The following is a 26,308-nucleotide window of genomic DNA, read 5'->3' as shown; positions in this document are numbered from 1 at the left end:
TTATTTTGCATGAAATACACCGTCCCTCCCATCTCGCTTCCCGCTTCCGGTGAGTTTGCCCAACGCCCCATGCAGCTCCATTTCCTACCTCCCTTCCTACCTGCCGAGCAGTCAGGGCCCTGGTAGCCCTCTTCACAGAAGCAGAGCCCCTCCTGGCAGTGTCCTCGCCCGCTGCAGGCGTTCAGACACCGCTGCTGGCTGCAGTCCTCACCCACGTAGCCCTCCTGGCAGAAACAGGTGCCATTGGTGCATATCCCCTTCCCCGAACAGTCCCCGGGGCACCTCAGCTCGCTGCAGTCCTTGCCCGTGTAAGGCTCTTCGCAGACACACTCCCCATCCACGCAGAGCCCCCGGGAGCTGCAGTCCGTTGGGCACCGGAGCTCTGAGCAGTCGCCCCCACTGTACTCGCTGTCGCAGATGCACTGGCCGTCCACACACACGCCCCGGCTGGAGCAGTCCAGGGGGCAGTATGGTTCAGAGCAGTTCTTGCCGAACCAGCCTTCATTGCAGATGCAGCCACAGGACTGGAGGCTGAAGTTGCCATGGCCGCTGCAGTGAGGGATATAGTCCAGTTGTCCTGCAACGGTCAAGGAGAAGGTCAAAGGGCAGCAGCGGCACCTCGGGTAAGTGATGCATGTGCGGGGGGGCAGGCAGAGACCTCCTCTCACTCTCTGGTCAGATTAGTGTTGCTGACAGTGAAACTTCACCCAGTTTGGTACATAACCAGTTGCATAAATATTTTCCCCCAGTCTGGGTTGTCCATGCCTCGCACCATGCCGGGGGCAAGGATGAATGAGATCTGGCCCCTCATCCCCCAGGAGCTCACCTTCAGTGTGTCTTAGCTTGGGTTTCCTAGAAGTAGTCCTCGGATGAGGACTCAGGTCAAGGTGACTTACGAGAAAGTGCTCCCAGGAGAAACTGGTCAGGGAGAGAGGAAGATGAGGGAGGGAGGAGCCAAGCCACAGCCCAAGCCACAGAGTCCTAGGGAGGATAACCTGGGTTTAATCCTTCAGGATGCTCCGGCCACAGGTCGGATGCGGGTCAACCTCATCATGGCTTAAGGGCTGTCCTGGGGTGGTGTAAACGCTCATGCTCTTCCCTCGTCTTCTCGGGCCGGCCAAGGAGGTTCCCTCAGACCAAGGATAGTCCCTGACAAAGACGCCCAGGGGCTGGCTGTGGGGACTGATGGAGACCCAAGGGATATAGGCTGAGCGCTGAGTCTGCAACACAGGCAGGGTCATACGTGCTACAGACCCATCTTGCTCCCTCTTCTTCCCCGCCCCCCCCCCCCCCCCCCCCCCATCTAACTACCTCTGCTCATTTATCACAACTCAGCACCAGGGTAACTTCTCGGGCTTCCCATAACTCCAGTCTCATTTAGTTACCGCTCGCTGTGATCTTTTTGGATTTTACGCATGTCTCTGTCCTAGCCTTTACCACACTCTAACTACAGTGGTTGATTTATCTGTCTAGCATGAATCAAATAAACTAATTAAGCAAACACAAGCCCAGTACCTGCTTGGCATGCTTCTCTGCACTTGGCTCTGGGGACAAGTAAGTTATATCCTTTTTTAATTCTGCCACTTTACGTAGCCCTATGGTCTGAAGGGACACCACACTGACATTGTTTCACACAATTCTTGCTTGTAGATTTTTCCACGTCTGCCGGGGAGCCTGAGGGGAGGCTGGTAGAATGCCCACTCAGACGCTGCCCAGAGTTCATGTCCATGAACACCTATGACTTCCCCATATTCCTCAGCTCCGCTGAAAAGGCAAAGTAGCCTGAAAGTTCTCACTGAAGAACAGGAAGAAAGGGAGGCTGAACAACTAACTGGACTTTCTCTTCTCGTCTTCACAATTGTTTATTTACAGTTTCAGTTTTGGGGAAGCGAAAGAGATATGAAAACCTGTGGAATATTTCACTACTCGAAAGCCTCCCCTAATCTTGGTATGTGTCTGCTACCCTCCAGACATGTGGGCCATCCAGCCCCATTAAAGGTCATCCCTGCTGCCTCCTGCTTCTTCTCTGTGAAGGCCTTGACATATCAGACCCTGTAGAGGTGAAAACTGGAACCCAAGTCAGTAAAGACAAATCCCTCTTCTCAGCAAAGAATGAATGGCCTGGGTCTACTATACCTGCTGGATGAGAAGACTGAGCACGAAGGAAACTGACACAATTTCTATATATTCAGGGTCAGCTGATAACTGTTGCTTCTGTGGTGCTCACTGGCAGGCAGGCTTTCACCTGGAGAGCCCAAATCTTATACTAAATAACCCCTGCCATTCTAGCGTAATCAGCATTGTTAGGTGGGGAAGGAAGGCACGGGTTAGTTCCATAACTTGCTTAAACACCAGCTAGTAAGTAGCAGAGCCAGGGTTTGAACTCAGGGAGTCTGGCTCTGAAGATGTAATGACTTCTCCCAGAGAGGTCAAGTCAGAAATGCGTGTCTCTAGTCGGGAGTGGGTGAGGCGAGACGTAAATAAATCTCTTGGACACTCAGCCTTTGGGGGCGTGGAGTGAGCTCTGTGATTGTGTGTGAGCAGGTGTGTGTGTGTGTGTGTGTGTGTGCAAGTGCACCTGCGTGTGTGTCTGTGGGGGGGGGGGGCAAAACCTCCATCTTGCCGGAGAAGACGGGGACAGGTCCTCTGAGACCTTAATGACTATCATTGACTCAGATGGGAGAGAGGCTGCGACAGAGAGAACAGAGGACCTGCATTCTCTAGTCCCGAGGTTAACATGGATAGGTATCAGTTCAACAGCCTGAGAAAACCAAAGATGAATGAAGACAGACATCAGATTCCCCGCTCGCCACAGAAGTTGCTGCGCTGAACCGATGTACCATTACCTGACACGTCCCTCCAAAATCAGGTTAATGTATTTCAAACTGGCTGAGCAGTGGAGAGAGTCACTGCCCTGAATCCCCTGGGGAGGGACCGCATTTAGATCACCGGGACATATGAACAGAGAGCTGCAGACGAGGGCACTTTTCCCTCTGTGGGTGCGCCGTCTCCCCTGTGCCTCTGCTCCCCTCCGGACACCCGTGCGCCCCCAGATCCTACCTGTGGCCGCGCTTTCCGGGCAGCAGTTGCTGTTGCACTGGTCCCGCAGCACCGACACCTCCCTTTCCAGCATCTCGATCCGGCTCAGCAGCTCCTGCAGCACCCGGGCAGAGCCGGCGCACGGGCAGGCCTTTTTGGGGAGGTTGATCCTGTGGGTGAAGGTGACCTGGCTCTCGTGGTCTGAGGTCTGGCCCGTGTACTCTGTCAATGCCTCGTCTTCGGCACTCACCTCCTGCTCGGCCGAGGCCTCCAGCCCCGAGGAGCAGAGGCTGTCCAGGGGCACGTTAATGTTGTACACGTGGTTGAAGACCACCGGCCGCTCTTTGCCGGAGGCGTTGTAACTGGCAACACCTCCTTCCTCCTCCACTGCCTGTCTCTGGACCCTCTCGGTGGTGACCTCCAGCTGACACTCGGAAGGCTTGAGCAGGGAGCCCAGAAGGATCAGGTTGACCCCGATGAGCATGTTCTTCAGGACCACCGTTTCCCCGTCTACCCCCATCCTTTCGGCCAGAGCTCTGGGTTCGAGACCAGCCTGCAGCTCCCAGCACCGAGCTGCGGGAATCTGCAAGAGAAACCACGGAACAAGATGACCCCTGAGAGCTGTGCCAAGCGCCACGGCTGGGCACAATCCTACAAAGCTAAAGAATAGGCAGTTAAGATTTTCCATGGGGAGGCTGGGAAGGGACAATGGCTACCAGGGTCAAAAAAAGCCCAGAGCTTTGTTGCCGAGGGGGAGGGATCTTCTGCTGAAGGACATCTTGATTTCCCAAAAGACTTATCTAGAATGTATGGGGCTGGCCCCTGTGGTGGGCAAGTGGTCCCAGCAAAGAAGACCTGTGAGGACAGCCGGACAGACTGTTCCTCCAAGGAGAGCTCAGAGCCTCCTTTCATGTCTGGGTGAGAAGTAGGACAAAGGGCACCGTGGAGCCTCAGGCGCATCCTCATATTTTCCCACGTGTTTATTAGCAAGGGTCCCCGCCAGCCACTTCAAAATAACTTATTAACTCCTCTAAGCTCATGTATTCAATACAAGTTGACTTTCGAATAACCAACCAGGCAGATAATGTAGTTCCAGGTAATTGTGGTTGTTAATAATCTTAGGGTACATTTGTGATTATCGGGGACTGTGTGAGCCGAACTTTCTTTTAATCTTCTCATTAGTTTAGTCCCGGTGCTTTGTGACCACAGGGTGCCTTTCTTCCGAGGTCCTGTTTAAATTGCTAAAATAATGCATTAGCTCCTCTGCTGATTACCTAGTCACCAAGAACCACAGAGAACAATAAATTTACTATAATGCAAATCAGTTTTACGGAAATTATATTTCTTTTTTATTCCCTATGTAAAAGAGGAAAGAGGCTTACAAAGTTTGGTTCTAAAGGCAGTGTTAGAGCTTCTAAGAAGATTAAAGATGGAGGGACGGGGTAAGGGTAGCTCTGACTCTGAGAAGGCACAAAGGATGGCTAATGCCATCTGAATGTGCGCGGTGTCCAGACTGCGCTGTGCATCCTGCACGGGATCTTCCTGGCCCGTAGGCAGCCCCAGAGGGGGCCCGGTGACTGTCCCCATCTCATAATGGAGGTAGTTCTGCCTGGAGAGGTCAGATTTGAATACGGGCCTGACCGACTCCAAAAGCTGTGATCTTGACTGCTGTGTTCCATCTCATTCCTTGAGAAGCATGTTCAATTCTCTGTCGTCTCTGTTGGAAATTGTGTTCACACTAAGATCTTCCCAGGAATATTGAAATTAGAGAGTTTTGCTAGGGTCAGGCCCAAGGTTCCTTCCTCCGTGAAGCCTTCTCTCGCCTGTTCCCTCCTATCCCTTGCTCTGTTCCCCCAGTGAGGCGAAGTGAACCCCCGCTCTCCTCGCGGAGCCCCTCTGACAGCATTTCTCACACTAGACCTGGGTTTCCTTTGCCTGTTTCTCCCCACCTGGACTGCTAAATCCATTCCGGTCAGACCACGTCTTCTCTGCAGCGTTTGACGTGCGCCTAGGGCAGCAAAAGTGCTCAGTACGTGGCTGTTGAATGAATGAGTGGACGCATGGAAGGGTGAATAAACAGATGAATTAGTAAGTAAATGACCAGTGAGCAAAGGGTTGAATCATTCTCCAAGTTATTTTAGCTCCTTCTATTATCTTCAAGTTATTCACTATTCTCATCCATCCATTATTCTCAACTGAACAATGTCTGAGGGTTGATTTTGGTAGGAGTAATCTGTATTAGTGACTAGTATAAAAACTATGTCTCAGGGTGGCTAGTATTAGGAGTAATCTGTATTAGTGGCTAGTATAAAAACTATGTCTCAGCCCTGGGTGGCTCAGTTGGTTAAGCGTCTGACTTCGGCTCAGGCCATGATCTCATGGTTCGTGGATTTGAGCCCCGTGTTGGGCTCTGTGCTGACAGCTCAGAGCCTGGAGCCTGCTTCAGATTCTGTGTCTTTCTCTCTCTCTGCCCCTCCCCTGCTCTCTCTCTCCCTCTCTCTCAAAAATCAATAAACATTGAAAAAAATTTTAAAACCATGTCTCATTATTCAGCCACCTTGATGTTATATATTCGACCATAACCTGTCCCTGTTTCCAGTATGAAGAGGAAGCAGAATAGAGCTGTTAAGACCACAGGCACTGGAGCCAGACTGTCTGGGTTCACACCCAGCTCCTTTGGTTTCTAGCTGTACGTAGATCATTTAGCCTCTGTGCCTCTGTTTCTCCATCTATAAAACAGGGATTGGGGCACCTGGGTGGCTCAGTTGGTTAAGTGTCTGGCTCTTGGTTTTGGCTCAGGTCATGATCTCACGGTTCGTGAGTCTGAGTCCTGTCGGGCTCCACACTGATGGTGCAGAGCCTGCTTGGGATTCTCTCTCTCTCCCTCTCTCTGCCCCTCCCGGGTGCTCTCTCTCTCTCTCTCTCTCTCTCTCTCAAAACACATAAATACACTTAAATAAAATAAAATGAGGATTATGGCAGTACCTCTCTTATGGAATTACAGTAATGGTTGAGTTATTATCTGTATAATGCTTACCTAGTACCTGGCATTCATTAAAATAATTGCTAATTATTCATTGAAATAAGTGTGGTTTGCAGACAAGTAGAATAATTGTTCTGACTCTTTCCCAATCCAAGGACTGCCCTGAAATCACTGGAACATGTGAGAAGTCTCCTCCGCTCATGGACAGCAGGAAAGCCCCAACTTAGCACCCCCTTGTTCATAGAAGGGGGGAGGTCCTTGGAGTCATGTGGGAGGCGGTGCTCCGCCGGTCACATCCAAATGAGCTACATCACCCTTGGGGATGGATGGAGTGACACGTCTGAACCAAATTGCTCTCATTGCTGTCAGCTCTTTCCAAGCTCTCAATCCGAGGTGCTGCTTGCTTTCCATTTCCAGGTGCTCCAGCCAGTGCCTCCCTAGAGTGACACTTGTGCCCTCTTGTCACCCAAAGCTTCCCAGAAACGCCTCTGCTACCAGTCATTGACGCTCACTCATACACTGAAGGCTGTCTCTCTTACTGAACTAGAGTTGGTCCGTCTGATCCATGTTGATGTTGCTGAATAGCTTCCCCCCCCCCCGCCCCCGGAAACTGTAGAATTGCCACCTAACACCCATTGCATTCAATACAGCTTTTTTTGCACACGGTAGACACTCAATAAATAAGTGAAAGACGAGATGATGTTATAAATGGAAAGGAAGGCGAGTGACAGGAAAATGAAGATGGAAAAATGTCAGGTCCTACACTTAGATCCAAAACAACTACAAAAATATTTATGGAGAGAAAGTTTGGCTTTATGTGTGAAAAACACTTAAGATCTTAGTCAATAACCAAACTTGCTATGAGTCAGTCGACACTGTGCTATTTGCAAATTCCAAAATCTTTTAAATTTAGGCTTAATGAGTTAAAATACAGAAAATAAAGGACAAGCAAGGGGCTGTTTGACTCTGTACTGCACTGATCACTGATCCCTTCGGGGTGGCCAGGATGTTGAAGGGACTCAGTCTTGTCACAGGGAGGAATTTGGCATGTGGGTCCAGAGCAGTGAAGACCTGGGAGGTATACTGGTTCCTTTTTCCTTCATTTGACAGATATCTATTGAGTACCTGCCAAATGCTGCTTCCTCCATTCACAGAATTTGCATCCAAGTGTGTTTGCACGAGTGTGCGCACGCGTGTGCATTGGGGGTGATATACGGTGAAAATAATTGTGTGCAGGTATCTCTTGCTTTTTGAAAGTTTCCACTCTGGAAGAGTTCTAAGGCAACAAGCTAAAATAGCGTTCAGCGTTGATTGTGCAGTGAGCCGTCACAGAGGCAGAGCGCACCTCAAGCAGGGAGAGCACCACTGCCCAGCTCCTTCCCGGAATGACGCTGGGCATCCAGGCATCAATCCGCTGGAGCTTTGGGCTGTGTCTGTGGGCATCTGTGCTTTATCTCAATGTATTTCGTGCATCCGTTAGTGAGATGTGTCATAAGGTATTAGAAAAGCTTAAGAGAGGTTACTTTTGGGGTCTGGGAATGCTCGCCAATTTTTCCATATAAATTAACGGTAATTGCTTTTTCACTTTATGCCATTTCAGCTTCCGGGAGCTTTCCTAGGAAGGCTCTATTTGCAGATAGCAGGGGAACCTGTGTATCACATACAATGTATCATAGAATGCATATTATATGGTATTTAATGAATGGTAATGTAAGATGCATTTGAGGTGTGTTTGTATCAGCAAGTGGTAAGACTCCACTGCTGTGGGAAAAAAGAAAAGGTGAGGGGTGAGGGAGCTAACAGGGCAGGAGAAATCATGTTGATATTACAGGGCATGGTCAGGGAAGGCTTCTCTGAGACGGTGACAGCTGAGCCGAGACCTCAAAGAAGTGGAGTGGTGAACCATGTGAATGGCTGAGGAACAGCATTCCAGACACAGGGAACAGCAACTGTGAGGGCTCTGAGGCTGGAGCTGGACCAGTGAGTCTGAGTGACAGTGAGATTGTGGCCAAGTGAAGAAGGAAGGAGCAGAGGTGAGGAGGTGAGGTCCGAGAAGTAGTGGGGGCCAGATATGACCTTGTAAACCACTATTAGGGCTCTGGCTTTTTACTGGGGCTATAGGGTCACTCTTCTAAAATTCATCCCCAACCAAACACTTCTTGTGACCTGGTCCCTATCCTTGAGAAACTCTCAGCCTTGTGGAGAAGATGGAAACACAAAACAGTGTAATATCATCATTACCACGACGAGCAAATACACAGAACGCCCAGAGGAGGCTGCAGGTAATACAAACCAGTCAGGGCTAGCAGGGACAGCTACGCAGAAGGGGTAGCATAATTGTCAGCTCCCTTTGCCAAGAATTTCTGGCCTGGTTTTCCAGACATGTAGTAGGACTACATTTTCTGGCCTCCTTTCGGCTTGGTGTGGCCAGGCCACTAGAACTGACACCTGAGCTCTGAGGAAGTGAAGCGTGTCACTTCCGGGTTAGTGCATTCATTGCTGGTGGCTGACGAGAGACCCTCCAGAGCTCTCCCCCTCGCCTAGTGGCTGTCAGCGTTCGAGACAGTGGCTGTTTTCTCAGTCTGGGTCCCCTCAGTGACTACAACACACACAGTGCCCCTGCTGACCCGGAGTGGATGGGCAGTAGGTGAGAGAGAAATAAACTTCTGGCTTTGAGGCACAGATTTTGGTACTGGTTTTTCCAGCAGCGTAATAGCCCATCAGGAGACGATACTAAACTGGATTTTAATGGATTACTCTTCCGGTAGAGAAAGCAGAAGCTTGTCATACACAAAAAGACATTGCGTTTGCTAAAACTCTGATATGTACAAGAACGTGAATGTTCTTGCTCAGTGAATGTAAGTATTTGAAAGGCTGTCGAATGCTGAAAGTTTGGACTTTTTTTTTAATGTTTATCTATTTTTGAGAGAGAGAGAGAGAGCAAGCAGGGGAGAGGCAGAGAGGGAGGGAGACACAGAATCCGAAGCAGGCTCCAGGCTCTGAGCTGTCAGCACAGAGCCCGATGTGGGGCTCGAACCCACGAACCGTGAGATCATGACCAGAGCTGAAGTCGGATGCTTAACCGACTGAGCCACCCAGGCGCCCCAGGTTTGGACTTTTGTATGGCAAAAGGTCCGAGGGAAGTAGTTTCCGTCAACTGGGGTAATCTACTAGGAAACAGATTTGGGCTCCATATAAAGAATAATTTTTCTAACCGTCAGAACTACTGAGCTGTCATTATAGGTAGTGAGTTCCCCATCACTGGAGGTATTTAGGCACAAGCCAAAAGACTACTTAATGAGAATGCTGAAGATGGACTTTCAAGCATCACATGAGAGGGTGAACTAAAATGAACATTACGATCTTCTCTTTGCTGCTACTTTATGAATTCATGGTCTCATGTGGCTTTGAGGCATCTACTCACTATAAAACTATATTTGTTTCCTAGGCATGCAGTCACAGATCACCACAACTGACTAACTTAAAACTATAGAACTTTATTGTGTTGCAGTTCTGGAGACTGGAGGAAGTCCAAAATCAAGGTATCATCATGACTGGTTCCTTGTGAGGGCTCTGAGGGAACATCTCTCCCATGCCTCTGTCCTCACTTCCGGTGATGGCTGGTAGTCCTTGGCATTCTTGGGTTTGATTAGATGGGTCACTCCAATCTCTGCCTCCATTGTCACATTGTCTTCTCCTCTGTGTCTCACGTGATCATCATCAGTCATACTGTATTAGGGGCCCATTGCTCCAGTATGACCCCATCTTAACTACGTCTGCATGACTCTATTTCCAAATAAGGTCACATTCTGAGGTACTGGGGGTTAGAACTTTACTATATATTCTTTGTAGGACGCAACTCAATCTATAACAAAACCAACAGCTAATTGGGCATGTCCCAGGTGCCAAGCTAAGCATTTTTCTTATATTGTTGTATCCATTCCGGACAATAATCCTATAAACAAGGGAGGGGTGAGGTTTAGGAGGCAAGATATTTAGCAACAGGCATGGCTCGGGCAATAGCCAACCAGAAAGAGGCATCCATCCATCAAATCTCTGTAAACAACCAGCAGGGCCCTGCGGTGATTTTGCTAACATGCTCGGTCCTCTTTCTTTCCATTATCTGAGACGAGGAAATGAGCTTCAGGAAAGGCCAAGGAATTTGGCCAAGATTGCACGGCTAATGAGCAGAGGAGCCAAGACTGAACCAGATCTTGCTGACCATCGTCTGTATTCCTAACTACTGTCTTCAGCCAGCTTTAATTAGTGGCCACACACCATTCTCATGAAGAGACTCAGAGTTCTTAAAAATCAACACTTTCTTCTCCTGGGATCATCTTTAGGACGTCCTGACAGCGATGACTTTTAGCTTAATGTTTTCTCCACCTCTGCAGGCAGCTACCCCAGAAATTGCTTTAGTCTCTCCCACTGGAGGGAAGTCTTGTCTGATGGCTCTTTACTCACAAGTGCCCAGCCTCGACCGTGTCCCAAAGAATCAAGAACAATTCTGAACCAGTAAACCTTGATCTTAGAGGAGCTGGGGGACATTTAAAAACGTGTGCTTTCTGAGTGGTTACAGAGATCGGGGCCTGCACAGGCTCCCGCCGGCGTGCTGCCCACACGGCTCGGCCCCAAGTACACCACAGGCCACAGCACAGGCCTGTCTGCTTCTCTTTTGTATCTGCACTTTGTGGCTGCTGTGGCTGCTCTGGGGCAGGCAGAGACAGAGGGTGGACTGAATGGCAGGAGGGGCTCCATTTTTCTCCCTTCATCTGACGTTGCTGAGGGAGAAGGGGAGCGAAGCAGACGTTCGTTTAATGCTGACTGAATAAATGTGCCCTCAGTTCTGCTAAGCTCGTGTCACTTAATTACTTCCAAGCGGCTTTTCTTTCTTGCATCCCTGAAGCCTCCCCTTCTGGCCTCATTCTCTGCCTCCGCCTCCTACCCCAACAAAGAATATCGACTGTTTTGCACGCGGTCTCTCTCCGTGGTGCTTTTTGGTGACACTGGTGGACAAGGCCTAATCCCAGGGCGTATCCAGGAGCGCCACATTTGGTAGGCTTGTCTCCTTCAGAGGTGCCCCACCTGCTCTGAGACCCACGACCTGGCTTCGGTGGTTTCACCTGTAAGTTAGACGCAGAATCTGTGACCAAAGGCGACCCGGGCCGGAGGGGATCAGAGGAGCCTCCCTGCGTCCTTGTGGTCTTCCCCCCTCTCCGATGACTCCTCCAACTACAGTTAATAAGACTCCAGGATGAGGGTCAGCATGGGCCAGTGAAAGCGGGAACGTTGGGGGGTAGGGGAGGCAGAAGGGAAAAGCAGAGGAGATGGAGAAGGAAAAATGGATGCACGCCAGGCCGGCGAGAGGACCAGACGAGACTCCTACAGGCAGAGTGAGCATAGGTAAACCTGAGGGACAGTGAGTACACCCAGGCCTCGGTGACACGCCAGCAGTTGTGAGCAAGACAGATAGCTAATGACCCTCCAAACGAGAGTGCAATAGAGTTGCGGTAATTCGGCAGATTGATACTCAGGAAATCCGTGCAGGGCCATTGATTCATTTCCTCTACCCCGCTTCCTTATCAATGTAATTATCGGGGCCGGCACCAGAGGTGTCTCTGGGTAATTTGTAAGAGGCGGAGAGCAGGCCGGTCCTCCAGGCGAGCTGGTGCCCTGTTTACCAGGTGCCCGCTGCTCTCCCGAGGCCCCCGCGGGCACGGCCGGGGTCACCCGGCTCGGCTGGAGCTCTTGCCCCAGATAAAGTCGTTCTCCGGTGGCTTTTCTTTCCCTTGGCCACCTCCACAGGCCCTCTCCTGGCTCTGTCTGTTCACCTTGAAGAGCTTAGCGCCGGTGATGGAAAAGCATGCCCAGAGAAGGGAGAGGAGACCTGGCCTCCAGAAGGTGGGGGTGGGGGTGGGGGACCAGGAGACGAGGCACTAGTCACTCAAAATGAAGCTATGCCTTTGGGGTTTTCTTTTTCTTGTTTTTCTCCCCTAGACTCAGACAGGAGACACAAGAGATGAAGACGGGCAGAAATTCCTCAGGAAACGCAACAACAGGAGATGGGAGAGAAAAAGCGAGCGTGTAGGTTGTTGGGCTGGGAGGGAGAGGTGATCCCCAGGGGTGGGAGGCCACAGCCCTGTTTGGATCGTCTAGCTCCTGACAGCCTCAGTCCCCGCTCTGTCCCTAGGGGCGATTTATAAACCAGAACTGTATCTGTGGAAAAATGACACTCTTTTTTGTGCCCTTTTTTTTTTTTTTTTTTTTTTTTTTAGTAAGAATTAGTTTAAAAATAGTTCCCTCCCTGCCGTTGGGATGCTCTGTCACTCGGAGAAAGAGGGTAATTATGAAAGAGGAGGGTGTAATGTGATTACAGCCGGCCCCATTGTGTCAGCGGTGGCGCGGTCCGGGCTGCCGGGAGGGCTCAGCCCGCCGTCTCCCTCAGCCCTGGGCTTTTATTGGGCCTGTCAGATTTCCGAAAAGAACCCGAGGGCAGAAACCTCCCCGCAGACAGGGCCCGTGGCTGGCCCAGAGCTGTCAGCAAGGACGCGGAGTGGCGCGGGAGGGCACAAGGGGCCAGGCCCCGGCAACCCTCCCACCAGGCCCGGCCACTGCCCACGCCCGAACAGCGTCCACCTTGCTGGGCCCCGCGTGAGAATCCGCAGGGAGGGTCTGCAGTTCAGAATCCGATGGAGCCACATTCACTTTTCGGCGCAAATGGTCAGCCCGGTATGTGGTTCTGTGTCAGTGCGGATTAGAGAAACCACAGTGGCAGGGACGGACGGGCAATCTGGCTTCTGGTCCCCCCCCCCCCCCCCTTGGCTCCGTCTGGCGCCACCTCTGAGAGCTCTCTCTGGCCAGACCTCTCAGAGAAATGCCTTTTTCATCTGAAATACGGGGGTCTCGAGTATCAGTCATGGGAATGATACCCAGCGAGTCATAAAAATCTCATGATCGGAAGTGAGTGTGAGGTCAACCTCGTTTTGAATTTCCACTTTACAATGCAGTCGGTAAGGCTGGACAAGCTTTATGGCTGAGGGCACCGATTTCCTTATGCGCAGGGACGACTGGCAGTCCGCCTTCCAGGCCTGCCCATGATTTTTGGTAAATGAAGATTCCATTTAGGTAAGAATGGATCCAATTTTCATAGACCCCAGATGATTCCGTAGGGTATCTGAATGTCTTTTAAAATATCATATATTTAGGGGCGCCTGGGTGGCTCAGTCGGTTAAGCATCCGACTTCAGCTCAGGTCATGATCTCATGGTTGGTGGGTTCGAGCCCTGCATCGGGCTCTGTGCTGACAGCTCAGAGCCTGGAGCCTGTTTCAGATTCTGTGTCTCCCTCTCTCTCTGCCCCTCCCCCACTTGCACTCTGTCTCTCTCTGTCTCAAAAATAAATAAACATTAAAAAAATTTTTTTAACAAAAATATATATTCATAATAATGTATGTAATATGTTAATAGACTATAATGTATTAATATGTGCAAAGTTAATTAGTACATTAATAATATGTTATAGCACCTGTAGAATATATGAAAATATATACCATAATATATTAATGATATATTACATGTTGACATATACTATGATTAACATATATTAATTATTATATAGTAATAATATTAATATAATGTAATAATATATAATATAGTATAGTATAATACAATTTATATTTATTTTATTTTTTAGTATAGTCCCATTTGATCCTCACAAGGGTCCATGGGATTATTCCCATTTTACAGATGAAGCTAGAGTATGGAAGTGATTTGCCCAACTACATGAAGAAAGTTAGAGCCGAGCTAAATCCTCAGTCATATTTCCAGTTCAGTTCAGTCTCAGTTCAGTCGTGGATGCCTTAGCCCCCCCTCATCACCCGCCTCTATCCTTTGGAAGTAGGTTGGACATAAATAATAAATTCCTCATTAGTTTCCACCCTTTTGGTCACAAATTCTTCCAAGAGTCTGACCTTTTGCTATCATTAATATCTATTTTTCGTCTGTGTTTCCTGAGCTGAGAGAACACCATGCCACCATTTGCTATTCAATTATTCTTCTTGAAGAGTCATCAGTATTACTTTTCATCTTCCTCTTCTTTACATTTAAAAAAATCCAAAGAAAATTCCCTTGTAAGAAGGACCTCCTGTCAAACTGCATCCCAAATCAATGGCTTCTATCTCCTGCCTGGGATACCCCATAGAACAGAGAGAGAAATTGGTTTGGAATATGTGTGTGTGTGTGTGTGTGTGTGTGTGTGTGTGTGTATATATATATTCTCTGCCCTCACGGGGCTCACAATCCAGTTAGAAGAGTAGACCTATACACATGATACCAAAAGAAAAAGTGACGCAGTCCATTTTTATTATTACACTCAAGGTCCTCGTGCCAAGTTTAACAGGTGTCTTGAGCAGTGAATGGACAGAGAAGCCTCCCTGAAGCCGTGGTCCCAGTTCAGATGGAGGCAAGAGGGTGGAAAGGTACACAGGAGTTGCAGAGGGCAGGTAGGGAGAGGGGGAAGGGGGCAGAGGGCACAGCAGAAGCAGAGTTTATTAGAGCCTCAGGGCCAAAGGCAAGGTAGTTCTGCCTCTGAAGAGACCACGTTCAGTCTTTACAAAGACTTAAAATCAATTAAAGCTAGACTATGGAAACAACACATACATGCCCTGTGGGTACTTCTGAGATAAGGGATCTGGCCATGTCTTCTCATGGATTCTAGGGCTTGATGTCCAAGGACCAGTGGGTCCAGGAGGCCAACTCTGGGCCATGCCAATTTATAAATGTGTGCTCTGAACTTCTAATTAATTATAACTGTAAATGTAGGAATTATTTGCTTGATCCTAGGGCATTGAAACCTTTTAGAAAACAAACAAATCTTAGGAGAAGTCACCTGCAAAAATCATGTTCACTCACATCCAGAATACTAGATAATTCATCCACTCTAAAAATGTCTAATGACAGATTCAAATATCAAATTCATGCTGTTTCCAATTATATGGCATAACTATGTCAGAGTTGGTCCTTCCAGCAGGAACCAAATAATTGCTTTCATATCGGATATTCATTAATTTCTTCAGATGGCCTGTATATTGGAGGTGGCAACTTATAAAAGTTCAGCTCTGGAGGTCTAAAGGAGTTATTTCCTTCATTGTGTAAATTATGCCTTTTAGAGCATGAAATAGCACCAGGCTGACCCAAAGACGACACACAGGTGAATTATATTTTCTAGAGCATGAAATAACATCCTTATCTGTTACTCGAAGTTCGAGGAAGCTCTCAGAGTACTGGTATACGTAACACAACTGGCTTAATTACCTTCAGTTACATGCTGATTGCATGCCAGCCGCTGGGCTGGGTTCCATCTGAGACGCCAGGGACGAGCTAGTGAACTCTCAGGTAACTCTCTGGGTAACTGGGAGGCAGGTCTTCACAAACTGAGAATAAACAGCAGACCACGATGAGTGCCATCTCAGAAGTCTGGGGAAATATTCTTCGGGGAGCCCAGCAGAAGGAAGCATTTCAACCGCAAGACTCTCTAGAGAAAGCTCAATGGGGAGGGTGGCCTTTGAGCTGGTTCTTGAAGAATGAGAAAGATTTTGAAAGGAGGAGGCAGAGGAAAAGGCAGTTGTGGTGAGTGAGGGGTAGAGAATAAGGAAGATCCTCCTTGAGGAGGGGCCCTGTCCCCAGGGTGGTGGCACCTGGGTGTTAGGGTACCAAGTTGTCGCAGAGCCTTGACTGGCATCTTTAGAAACGTGCTCTGTCCTCTGCGGGCCTGTTGAACCATCAGTGTGTTTTAAGCGGGACATGATGTGATTAAGAAACCCTTTGACATCTGCTGCTGCAATTGGAGCCAAAGATGAATACTAATCCGAAAACCTCAGAAGATGGTTCGCTCGTCGTTTATCTTATTTTGCAGTTATTCAGTCAGTGAGGCTCCGATTAGCTCTCCTCATTACTTTAGAGAGTGGTTTTTCAGGGTACATAATTTCTTACATTCCTTTTCTCTCACTCTGTCTTGACAAAGTGCGTTTTGCTCTCCATTAAGTTATACGGCATCATCTTTGTTCATTGTTGTTAAGAGGAGGCTCCTGTCGAATTCCAATGTTGTTTTATTAACTGCTAAATTCAGGGTATGTATTGCAAAATATTGGGCTTTTACATGTTTTCGATCTGAATAATAAAAAAAAAAAAAAAAAAAAAAGAATCGACCATTTGGCCCCAAGCGGCCGCCTTTCTGACAAATTAAGAATGTGGTCGCCGCCGAGTAGGCTCCGAGCGGGGCCGGGGCCACTGAGGCTTGGGGAGTGAGCCAAGCGTGTTTTGAGGGTTCCCGGAGTCCATGGGTGATCCGTACGGGGTGCAAAGAAGTACAAAAAAGCCCACTGGGGATGCACAGTGTCTCCGGTGGGTTGGGGTTTATGCCCGCAATAACGCGTGCCTGGTGTCCTGTCCCTTCGATGCGAGCTCTCCTTCCGCCCGGACGGGACAGGGGCCTCCGTGGGCACCGCCAGGGGGCTCACTCCCTGTGTCCGCAACGCGGCTCTGCGGCACCTCCGTCTTCCTGTCCACACCCTCTCCCCCGCCATCTGTCTCCCCAGAGGCGCCCTCGCCCTGGATCTTCCCGTTCAGCCGAAGTGGGGGGGCCCAGTAGTTCAGCGGCGGCTCCAGTCAGGAGGAGAGCGGTCCCGGCTTCCACCGGGGAGGTCGCTCAGGCCGGCTGTGTCCCTCAGCTCAAGGGCGTTGTTCCTCTCAAGGTGACCTTCTCTACATGACTGAGTCTCTTTCTGGGTTCTAGTAACCTGTCTGCTAACTCCCCTCACCTCCTTTGGGCCTTAAGGATGGCAACGGCTCAGTTTCTACTGAGCCTAGAGGTCTGGATCCAGTGTCCTCACTGAGCACGGCCTTCCCGTGCTCATCCCTGCAGGTACCCGCAGAGACCGGGCTGCCCCCGGGACAGCAGTTTACCCCCAGTCTTTCCTCCTGTCCCCAGCTCTGCTTAAAATTTACCTGTCCTCTGGGCCTCGTTCCCTCAGTAGTCAAATGCCAAAGTAATACAAGAGACAGTATTGGCAATAAATTAACACCTTCGGAAAACCTATTTGGAGACAGGTAGGTCTTAGACCGTAAATAACAGTGACATTTTTCATTTTAACAACAGCCTCATCTAACCTAACAGTGGACATGGTTCAGCGTGGTTTCATGCAGTAACAGAGAATAAGATTCATTGCCTGTAAAAGGTTTCAACATCTTTTCTCGCATTGATCTTTCTACCTTTCCCCGCTTGAAAAGCACTGAAGTGAGCCAGCGTGCCAGAACACCTGGTGTTTGCAGGGCTCATTATGGTTCACAAAATGTATAATCTTGGTTCCTCCTTCTGTGAATTTTGTTAAGTATATAAGGTAGGTCTGTTGACCCACTTTACAGATGAGTAAACTGAGGCTTATTCCTGTAAATGGCGTGTTTTAAAGCTGGTATTAAAGAAATTGAGTATTCTGAGGGTGACCTCTGCTACATTTGAGAAATTTATGGGGTCAAAAGGAATCTGGCTCACATCTCCTTGGGTTTATTTTTCTCACAGGGAAACTGAAGAAATACAGTGACACTAAAAAAAAAATAATAATAAAGGCACAGGTTTATTGATTTCTCAGCAAGAAATATGTTCTATTAATTAAAAAAAAAAGTTTCAGCCTTCTACTTTCTCTATGCTTTGGTCACTGACAGGTGCTTCCATGAGCAGTTGGCTGGGGGAGAGGCAGGGGGCTCACCAACATTGACTGTCAGCTGCAGGTCTGGAGATGGAGTGGGGTCTGACAACCAAGGCCCTTAGTTGGTCAGTGCACAGGGAACTTTCTGTTTCTCTCTGTGGATTTACTCAACAGCTCCTCTCTACTCAAGGGCTGGAGGACTGTACTCCCAAGAAGCTCTCAGATTTCCCTAAGAACAAATCAAGACTGGATCCTTTCTTTGGAGTTTGGAGTAGGAAAACGTATCCCTTTGATCCTAGTTTGCGTTATCAAATAGGATTCCTGCAGCAAAATCATTATAAGAGTACCCCCTGCGGAGGAAGACACCAGCTGATTCACTGAACGGGAAGCCTGAAGCAGGAATGATTTCCCGAGCCAGCGCTGAGAATTTTCCATGACTTATCCATCAGGAGCTATGTTTGAGGATAATTATGAGGTAGGCAGTGACATGCCCTCATCCTGGTCTGGAAGATTATACATTCATTAGTCCAGACCCACCAATGTCTCTAGAATGGTCCAAACTGTTGATCTGCAAGATGAGTCCATAGGAATCAATTAACGATAGATATTTATTGCCTTTCTCCGAAATAGCAAAATCTCTGGGCTTTTCCTAGAAGATTGGAGACGTGGTTGGGTTTGTCCAAATCTGCTGCATTTGATTGGGCAGGGAGGCTCCCCGCCACCTTCAGCGAGCTGGTCACATGTACCTACATGACCTCACTGCAGGATGATTGCAGGACTGCGCTTTGAGGGAAACGGAGAGTTTCTCGGGCTGACGCACATGCATTCCACACACGTGTCAGGTACTCTTCTAAGGCTTTTGCATATTAACTCCTTTAATCCTTACAGCAACCTTACAAGCTACTAGGATTGTCCCCATTTTACAGGTGAGGAAATTGAGTCACAGGGAGGTTAAGTGGCTTGTCTAAAATCACAAAGCCTTTAAGTGAGGGCACCAAGACTGAGACTTGCTGAATGCCAAGGGATGTAACCAGCAGACCGGGAAGACTTCATGCAAGAAAGAATTTGCAACAATGATCTCTCTCTGAGCTCAAGTAGAATGTGTTACTACTACATTTAACATGGTAGTTATTTGCAGAGTCATTTCCTCCCTGCTGCAAACAGAGAGCCCACAGGGCAGATCTATCATCTAGCTATCTATCGTCCCAGCATATACTACTGAAATCTAGGGGTTCTTTATCTAAATGCGTACATCCATACACACGTGATGTGGTTCCGGCCAGCCTGCCTACTGAGGGGTCCACATTTCCCCACAAACTGGCTTTTCCTGTTCCCAAAGTTTCTCAAGTTTTCCAATGGGCTGTTATTCCCAAGAACTGCTGCCCGGAGTGTGTGAGGTGACCCTGAGGGGCCTGGGGACACACTGTTCCTCTAGCTGTCGGCACAGTTTATTGTTAGGGTAATAAATGTCCTGCCCATCCCTTCCCAGGCTCTCTCACTGATAGCTTCAGGATGATTCGTCTTCCCCCCTCACTTCTCTTTTGATTACTGCTGCCTGTCACATTGTTCCCTATTATTGACCTTGGTACCTGTCAGACCACTCACACCCCCTAATTGTCTTTGTGTGCTGCTTGTCCGTCTTCGCTGAAAAGCTGGTTTCTCTGATTACGCAGGCCCTGTCAGTCTCATGGATTTATTTGATTCTTCTCAGGGATGAAGGAGTGATTTGTGGCCTTCTTTGTCCTTGGACTTGATGCAGGTTGTTGGCTGTGAGCTGGGTCATAGATGGTCCCCTCCAGGTCATAGATGGGCCCAGGGCCAGGTCCCACCTCAGGGAGACTTTAGGGTGGGATCATTGCCTGGTGGGCAGGGCACCTGCCTTGAAGACACATTTCTCTCTGTGTCTCCTGCCACTTCCAGTCACTGGCTTTATGCGGTTGAGCGGGTCATGTGACAGCTCTGAGTCTCAGTTTCCTCATCTGTGAAGGGGGAATTATTAATTTATTTTAATTCTTTTTTTAAGTTTATTTATTTATTTTGAGAGAGAGAGAGAGCTAGTGGGGGAGGGGCAGAGAGAGAAGGGGGGAGAGAGAGAGAGAATCCCGAGCAGGCTTCTCACTGTCTGTGCAGAGCCCACGGTGGAGCTCGAACCCACGAACCGTGAGATCAGGGCCTGAGCTGAAGTCGGAGGCTCAACCGACTGAGCCACCCAAGCACCCCAAGTATTCTTGACTCAAGATCTTAGCAAAGGGCTTGCTAGGCCCACAGCAACATCCTCAGACCTGAGCCTGGAGGGCTGCTTATACTACTTGGTGTAAGAGTGACTCTCAAGTCTCTCTAAGGGAGTGAGAATCCATCCTCCCTGAACCCACGGTGATGTTGGTAGTTGAAACACGCCCAGAGGCCTCTGGTTTGAGTCACCATCGAGGGTCTTTGAGTTGGTCTTCCCTGCGTGGTCTAGGTACCCGAAGCACACCCTCTGTCTTAGCCGGCAGCCTCTGTCTTCTGCTCAAACTCGGCCGCTTCCCCGCTCCCTCTGATGGAACCTGGCTGGTGCGGAGGGATGCGTGGGAACCCAGGGACTTCCATCCCCCACCTGTCATGTCTGCTCTGTCCCCTGCTCAAGTCATTCCCACCCCTGCTGAAACTTCTCTTCTCCACACCTCACGTCCACCTGCCTGAGGGTCAGCTGTTCAGACTAGTCAGAAATCACAGGGCCGGGGGAGGAGCAGACCCTTCTCTCCCACAGGCCTCTCTCTAGCAGACTTGGTTTGTTAATTCTGATCGGGACTGAAACACAATGTTCCCCGCAACAGCTACATGTTCAGACATGATGCTGCACACACGTTAATGAGGAGAACTGTGCGGAGGAAGCTAGTCAACCCGTCAGCGCGTGCCCGGGCTCCCCACTGGCAGAGAAGTGTGCTTGGTATGAGGGGCAGAAGGAAAAAACAGAAGCTGTCCCTTGTGGGGGTCTGCCCTGCCCCTTCCCGCCCCCCCCACCCCACCCCCTCACCATTCCTGGCATCTTCCTCATCTGCATGATCCTGCAGCCTGCCAGCTGATGTGGACCTGGTCTGCCTGACACCTGCCTTCCAGGCCTGCCCGAGAGGCGGCAGTGTCCCTGGGCAGTGCTTTCCCGAGATAGTGAGCCCAAGGAATCTGTGGGTCTAAAGTGTTTACACCACCAGACTATAAAGAATACAGTCTCGATTATATAAATAAACGAGGAAAAAAAGTAGGAGGAAAAAATACACCAAAATCACTAGTGACTTTTGCTGGGTCGGTGTATTAACAATACAACCTTTCTGTATGTTCTGGTTAGTTTTTAACGAATGTATACTGTTTTCATAATCAGGAAAAAAACACTTAAAAACATAGAGTTGATTTAGCTTTAGGCCATTGGTGTGGGCATTCTACCTCCCGAGGCTTACCTATAGTGTTTGGCTGGCATACACTCACCTTTACCCCTGAGACATGGGGCATTTGCATCTTGGTTCTGTTGATGTGTCCCCTCTCCTTTTGGTCCTGACCCTAGTACGTTTAATCCAGCTCTGTGAATTTCAGTTGACCCTGGATGCGCCCTGGATATGTCACATTACCCACCTCAGTCTTGCCTAGAATCGTGTTCTGGTCCAGCTCAGGGCAGCCCTGCCTTGGCCTTGGACCCTGAAGCTGGCCTCCTAGGCCTCCTGCCCAGCTTCTATAACCAAGTGAATAGCTTTGAACCTGGTGACCCTATCGTTTTATAGGGTCTAGTTTCAGGGATCAAACATAGTCCAGGAACAGCCAAAGAATAATTTCAGAATCCCTGTGATTCCCAGGGGGGGGGTTACATTCTGATCTTCCTCACTTGGGAAAGTTGACCATTTCCTCAGAGTTACTGATCATCTGCATGAAATGCTAGTTCTCCTCTAGACATGTGGGTCAAAAAGATGCACCACAATTGCCACCATGGGATTTGTCACTCATTGCCACCTAAGCGTCCTCAGTTGCATTTTACTCAATTCAACAATTATTAACTTAGCACCCAGTGATGACTCACCATCCTGCTGTGGCCCTCTAAATGCTGGGGCTGACAGAAAATTGAGGAGGAAAGATATTGCCACGGCTGGATGTCCCATAACAAACCTCTGGCCCGTGCAGAAATGGAACCACGTGCTCTTTTATTCTTCACACATTAGCAATGCTGACGCCGTCCCATCAACTTATGTGACACTTCCTAGTTTATACAGTATTTTCACATATTCTTGATTTTCATCTGTGCTGACAGCTCAGAGCCTGGAGCCTGCTTCAGGTTCTGAGTCTCCCTCTCTCTCTGCCCCTCCTCTGCTCGCACTCTGTCTCTCTCTCTTAAAAATAAATGTTAAAAAAAAAAAAAAATACTTGACATGTGAGGTAAAACGCCGTCATGGGTGTTGGGCTGGGGAATCACATAGGCCTGAAATCGAGTCCGCTGTGTGTTAGCTGGGTGATCGTGGGCAAGCGATCAGCTTCAGTTTCCTCATCCGTTAAATGGAAGCAATAAAATGGTCTCCATCTCTCATGGTTGTTTTAAGTGTTTAGTATATAATATGTAGTAAGCATTTAATATGGGGCCTACATAAAGCAAGTTCTCTAAAAGGTGTTAGTCTACCTAATAGTGTTTTCTGAGGCGCCATGTGGGACTCAAGCTGAATAAGTTTGAGTTCTTACCATCTGAGGCGTTTCACTGCAGGTACCCTAAGTAATTCACGAGCATGGAATAGAACTGGTTTTTATCAAAACCTGCGACATCAGTTCCTGAAGCAGTGTCCTGATCAGTTCTGCAAATCAGGCCTTCAGTGACACACGTGAGCCGGGCAAAATGGCAGCCGGCAGCCGGCAGCCATGTTTGCATCCTTTCTTCCTACACGCTGCCGCTACCACTCCACCTGGATTTGCAAAGGCTAGGGTTCCTTCAGCAGCCCCTGGACTGGGGCCTGGGAATACAGAGCCCCTCTGGCCCTCCCTCCCGGGGCTAAGACTCCGGGGCAGTGCCGGGGTGAAGGAGCTGTTGTAATACGGAGAGCCGCCGCTGCCATGGCCGCTACGTCCTTGCACACAGGGCAGGACTCCCTTCCTCAGTGGGCCTCAGCCTCTGCCATATGTAAGGCAAGACCTATTCAAACTGTAGTTAACCACGATGCTTCTGTGGGGTCTTAAATCAACCTGGAGCCAGCCTTTGACCCCCTAGAAAAAGCTGCCTCGGGAGTGTGCTGAGATCACTGAGGCTCAGCCTCCAGAAAGTGCGGGCGGTTGCATTTTCTAATTTAATTATCTCCAGGGAAGACCTCTTTGGAGTCGTGGATTCCCTGACTAGTCTGGAGAAGAAACTTTTCCAGCTGCACAAGGATGTGCTGAAGGGAGAAGCAGTTCTCTCTGCATAAAATTAGTAACGCGGGGTCTAATATGCCTATAAGGGGGCATTGCTTCCTGTTCCTCGGGGCACTGGATGCTGTTTGCCCCTCTGCCTTCATCTACCAGGGCTCCGGGGGCTCTTGGGGAGGTTGCAGAGGGGTGCTTGGCCTGGCTCCACTCCAGCCTCTGTACTTGCGTGACTCACAGATGGATTACTAGGCAGCGCAGGGACCTTCGCTCCTACTTTAGTACAACATCAGGAGAGGCTTCAAAGCTTCCCTGGGCAGAACTTTGAAGTTACAGCATTGACCTGACTCAACTATGAATCTCCCCAGTCAGATACAAATCATTTGTTGTTTATGCCGGAACATTCTGACTCAAGGGAGGACTGTCTCATCATGGATAATTTAGAAGAGGGTGCTCAAATACTTTTTACTCTATTGACAGTAAATACATTTTTTTACTTTGTAACCCAGGATGTAATACGTAAATCCCGTGGATAAGTAAAATTGAAACCACGATTTCCACGGAATAGTACTTACTGTTTGGAATGCGTTCTAATTCATTCTCTTATATTTTATTCGTTAAGAAATAATACAGGTGGGGGTGCCTGCGTGGCTCAGTCGGTTAAGCATCTAACTTCGGGTCAGGTCATGATATTATGGTGCGTGAGTTTAAGCCCCGCGTCGGGCTCTGTGCTGACGGCTCAGAGCCTGGATCTTGCTTCGGATTCTGCGGCTCCCTCTCTCTCTGCCCCTCCCCCACTCACACTCTTGCCTCTCAAAAATGAGTAAATGTTGAAAGTAAATAAATAAAAATAAAAATTTTAGGGGCACCTGGGTGGCTCAGTCGGTTAAGCATCCAGCCACTTCACTCAGGTCATGATCTCGTGGTTCGTGAGTTCGAGCCCTGCATTGGGCTCTGTGCTGACAGCTCAGAGCCTGGAGCCTGCTTCAGATTCTGTGTCTCCCTCTTTCTCTGCCCCTCCCCTGCTCACTCTCTGTCTCTCTCTCAAAAATAAACAAAACATTTAAAAAAAATTAAAAAAAAAGAAACAATAGAGGTTGAAACCCACTAAATTGGTTTCATGCTCCACTAATACATCACAGGCCACAATTTCAAAACCATTGCTTTCGAGAAGCACCTGTCTGAAAGAAGTGTAATACAAGTCACCGAAGGACACCACATACGTAATTTAAAATTTTCTGGCTAGCCACACTAAAAACGGCCAGAATAAATGGGTGGAATTAGTTTTAATATGCTAACATAGTATCGTTTCAACATGCAATCAATATTAAAAGCTATTAGTGAGTTTTTTAAAAAATACTAATTTGAAATTCAGTATGCATCTTATACTCCCAGCACATCTCGGTTTGGACCAGCCACGTTTCAAGGGCTCAGTAGTCACATGGGGCTGCTAACTCCCCTTTTGGCCAGGGTAGCTTTAGAGGATAATTCAGGGAAGAAGAATCCAATAGGTATGATGGTATTTACAGGTATGTGAGGCACTGAAAAAATGTCTTTTGTTTGTTTGTTTGTTTGAAGCTGCATTTCTCAGGCACGTCTCCCCCAGCACCAAGAAACACATTATGGCAGAAGGAACTTGGGGTTGGGATCTAGATCTATTGTTAGAAATCGTACCTTTTCTGTAACTTTGGGGAATAGTTGAGGGGAAGGTTAATGGTGACACCATTCTACCTCCTAAATGAATCTTAAGAGGTACAAGCTGAGAAGGAACCTGAGTGGCTCAGTTGGTTGAGCATCTGACTTCGGCTCAGATCATGATCCTGCAGTTTGCGAGTTCGAGTCCCACGTCGGGCTCATTGCTGTCAGTATGGAGCCCGCTTGGGATCCTCTGTATGCCCCACCATCCCTCCCCAACTTGCGCTTTCTCAAAAGTAAATGAACATTAAAAAAAGATACAAGCTGAATTCAACAATTATTGAGCAGCCTCTGTGTATCAACAGTAACCAAATGTCTCAGTATGGAAGGGTTTGGGGGGGAATCTTTCTTCAAAGCCAGAAGCTGAGCTGCTTAGGGGTTGTCCCTGCTTTGTCCCCAGTGGCCTTTCTACACCAGGGGCTTGCTTCTCCCTGCAAGCTTACTGCTGACCAGCACCCCTGCTCAGGGTGTAACTCTCGTGGGGTCATGGCTGAAAGAACGAATGTAAACTAAGACAGCAATGTTTCAAACCCGACTAAGTTTATTGCTGTTGATGATAATAGCACTTGGAGTTGATATTTATATCAGGCTTTAAAATTGAAACTTGCTTACAAATACATCATCTGATTTAATAATCACAGCAACCCTGGAAATTGAAACTGTTATTATTGTCTCAATTTTATATACAAGGAAGTTAAGACCCAGGGAGGGTAAGTAAATTGTTCTAGATCAAACATTTATTTAGATCAACATATTTCTTTGATGCCTACCTACCAGGCCCAATACTATATGTTGAGCATATAATAAGGAATAAAAAGTTCCAGCTTTTGATTGAATGTGGGTTGAAATGAAAATCTCCACAGTCCAAATTTCAAACTTTCTTTCCATTCCATTCTATTCTCATTTTATGTATGTGGAAGTGCTCACCATCTACTATCAGTTTATTCTTGGCTTGAGTTGACTCATCTGTCTACCATCTATCATCCATTACTTAAACAGTTAGTCAAATATTCAGGGATAGAGTCGTCTCTGTTATCTACATTTACCAACGCTTTTTAAACTCATTAAAGACCTGAAGAATCGGATAACTCTCATGTGCAGTTTGAGTCATCAGTTATACTAATCAATTATACTAATATTGGCCTGAATAAAGCAGAGAGCTGAATCTAGGAATCAAGATTCTCATTCTTCCTTCAGAAAATCCTCAGGAACATATTTGCATGGTGCTCTAGAACATTCTATGGCATGAGTTGTTAGTAGAAGCTAAGCCAAGGGGGAAAAGGTGTCTGTAGAGGGTTTTTTGTGTCGAATAAATTTAGAAGTCACCTAGTTAAACAGTTAAATAGATTTCTTTACAGAAGAAATTTTCAGAGCCTTGAACATGCTAATGTGATTTGTGAATCATCAAGATAGATCTAGACATAGATGTAAGTATAGATTTAGTGTAGATATAGAGGTGAAAACAGAGATAATAATGTTAGATAGACATACATAGATAAGAGAGAAAGACGGATGGATGGATAGAGATAGATAGATAGATAGATA

At 48.1% G+C, this 26,308-nt stretch overlaps 1 protein-coding gene and 1 long non-coding RNA gene across 2 annotated transcripts in view; one reads left to right on the top strand and one right to left on the bottom strand.

Annotated features, from left to right (window-relative positions):
• TNR (tenascin R) overlaps nucleotides 1-26,308 on the bottom strand; it is a 410,039-nt gene that overhangs the window by 80,905 nt on the left and 302,826 nt on the right. The window contains exons 3-4 of the mRNA XM_045452824.1: nucleotides 3,061-3,622; nucleotides 101-577 (exon numbers count right to left, since the gene is read on the bottom strand). Of these exons, the coding sequence (XP_045308780.1) occupies nucleotides 101-577; nucleotides 3,061-3,559 (976 nt within the window). The 5' untranslated portion in view covers nucleotides 3,560-3,622. The remainder of the gene's footprint in view (nucleotides 1-100; nucleotides 578-3,060; nucleotides 3,623-26,308) is intronic.
• Nucleotides 517-3,054, top strand: LOC123585040. The gene is made up of 3 exons (XR_006705865.1): nucleotides 517-623; nucleotides 1,474-1,554; nucleotides 1,651-3,054. It is a non-coding gene; the product is annotated as an uncharacterized LOC123585040 (long non-coding RNA).

The sequence above is a fragment of the Leopardus geoffroyi genome, chromosome C3 (genome assembly GCF_018350155.1).
Source record: "Leopardus geoffroyi isolate Oge1 chromosome C3, O.geoffroyi_Oge1_pat1.0, whole genome shotgun sequence".
Lineage (NCBI taxonomy): Eukaryota > Metazoa > Chordata > Mammalia > Carnivora > Felidae > Leopardus > Leopardus geoffroyi.
This window is presented reverse-complemented; position numbering and strand designations above follow the sequence as displayed.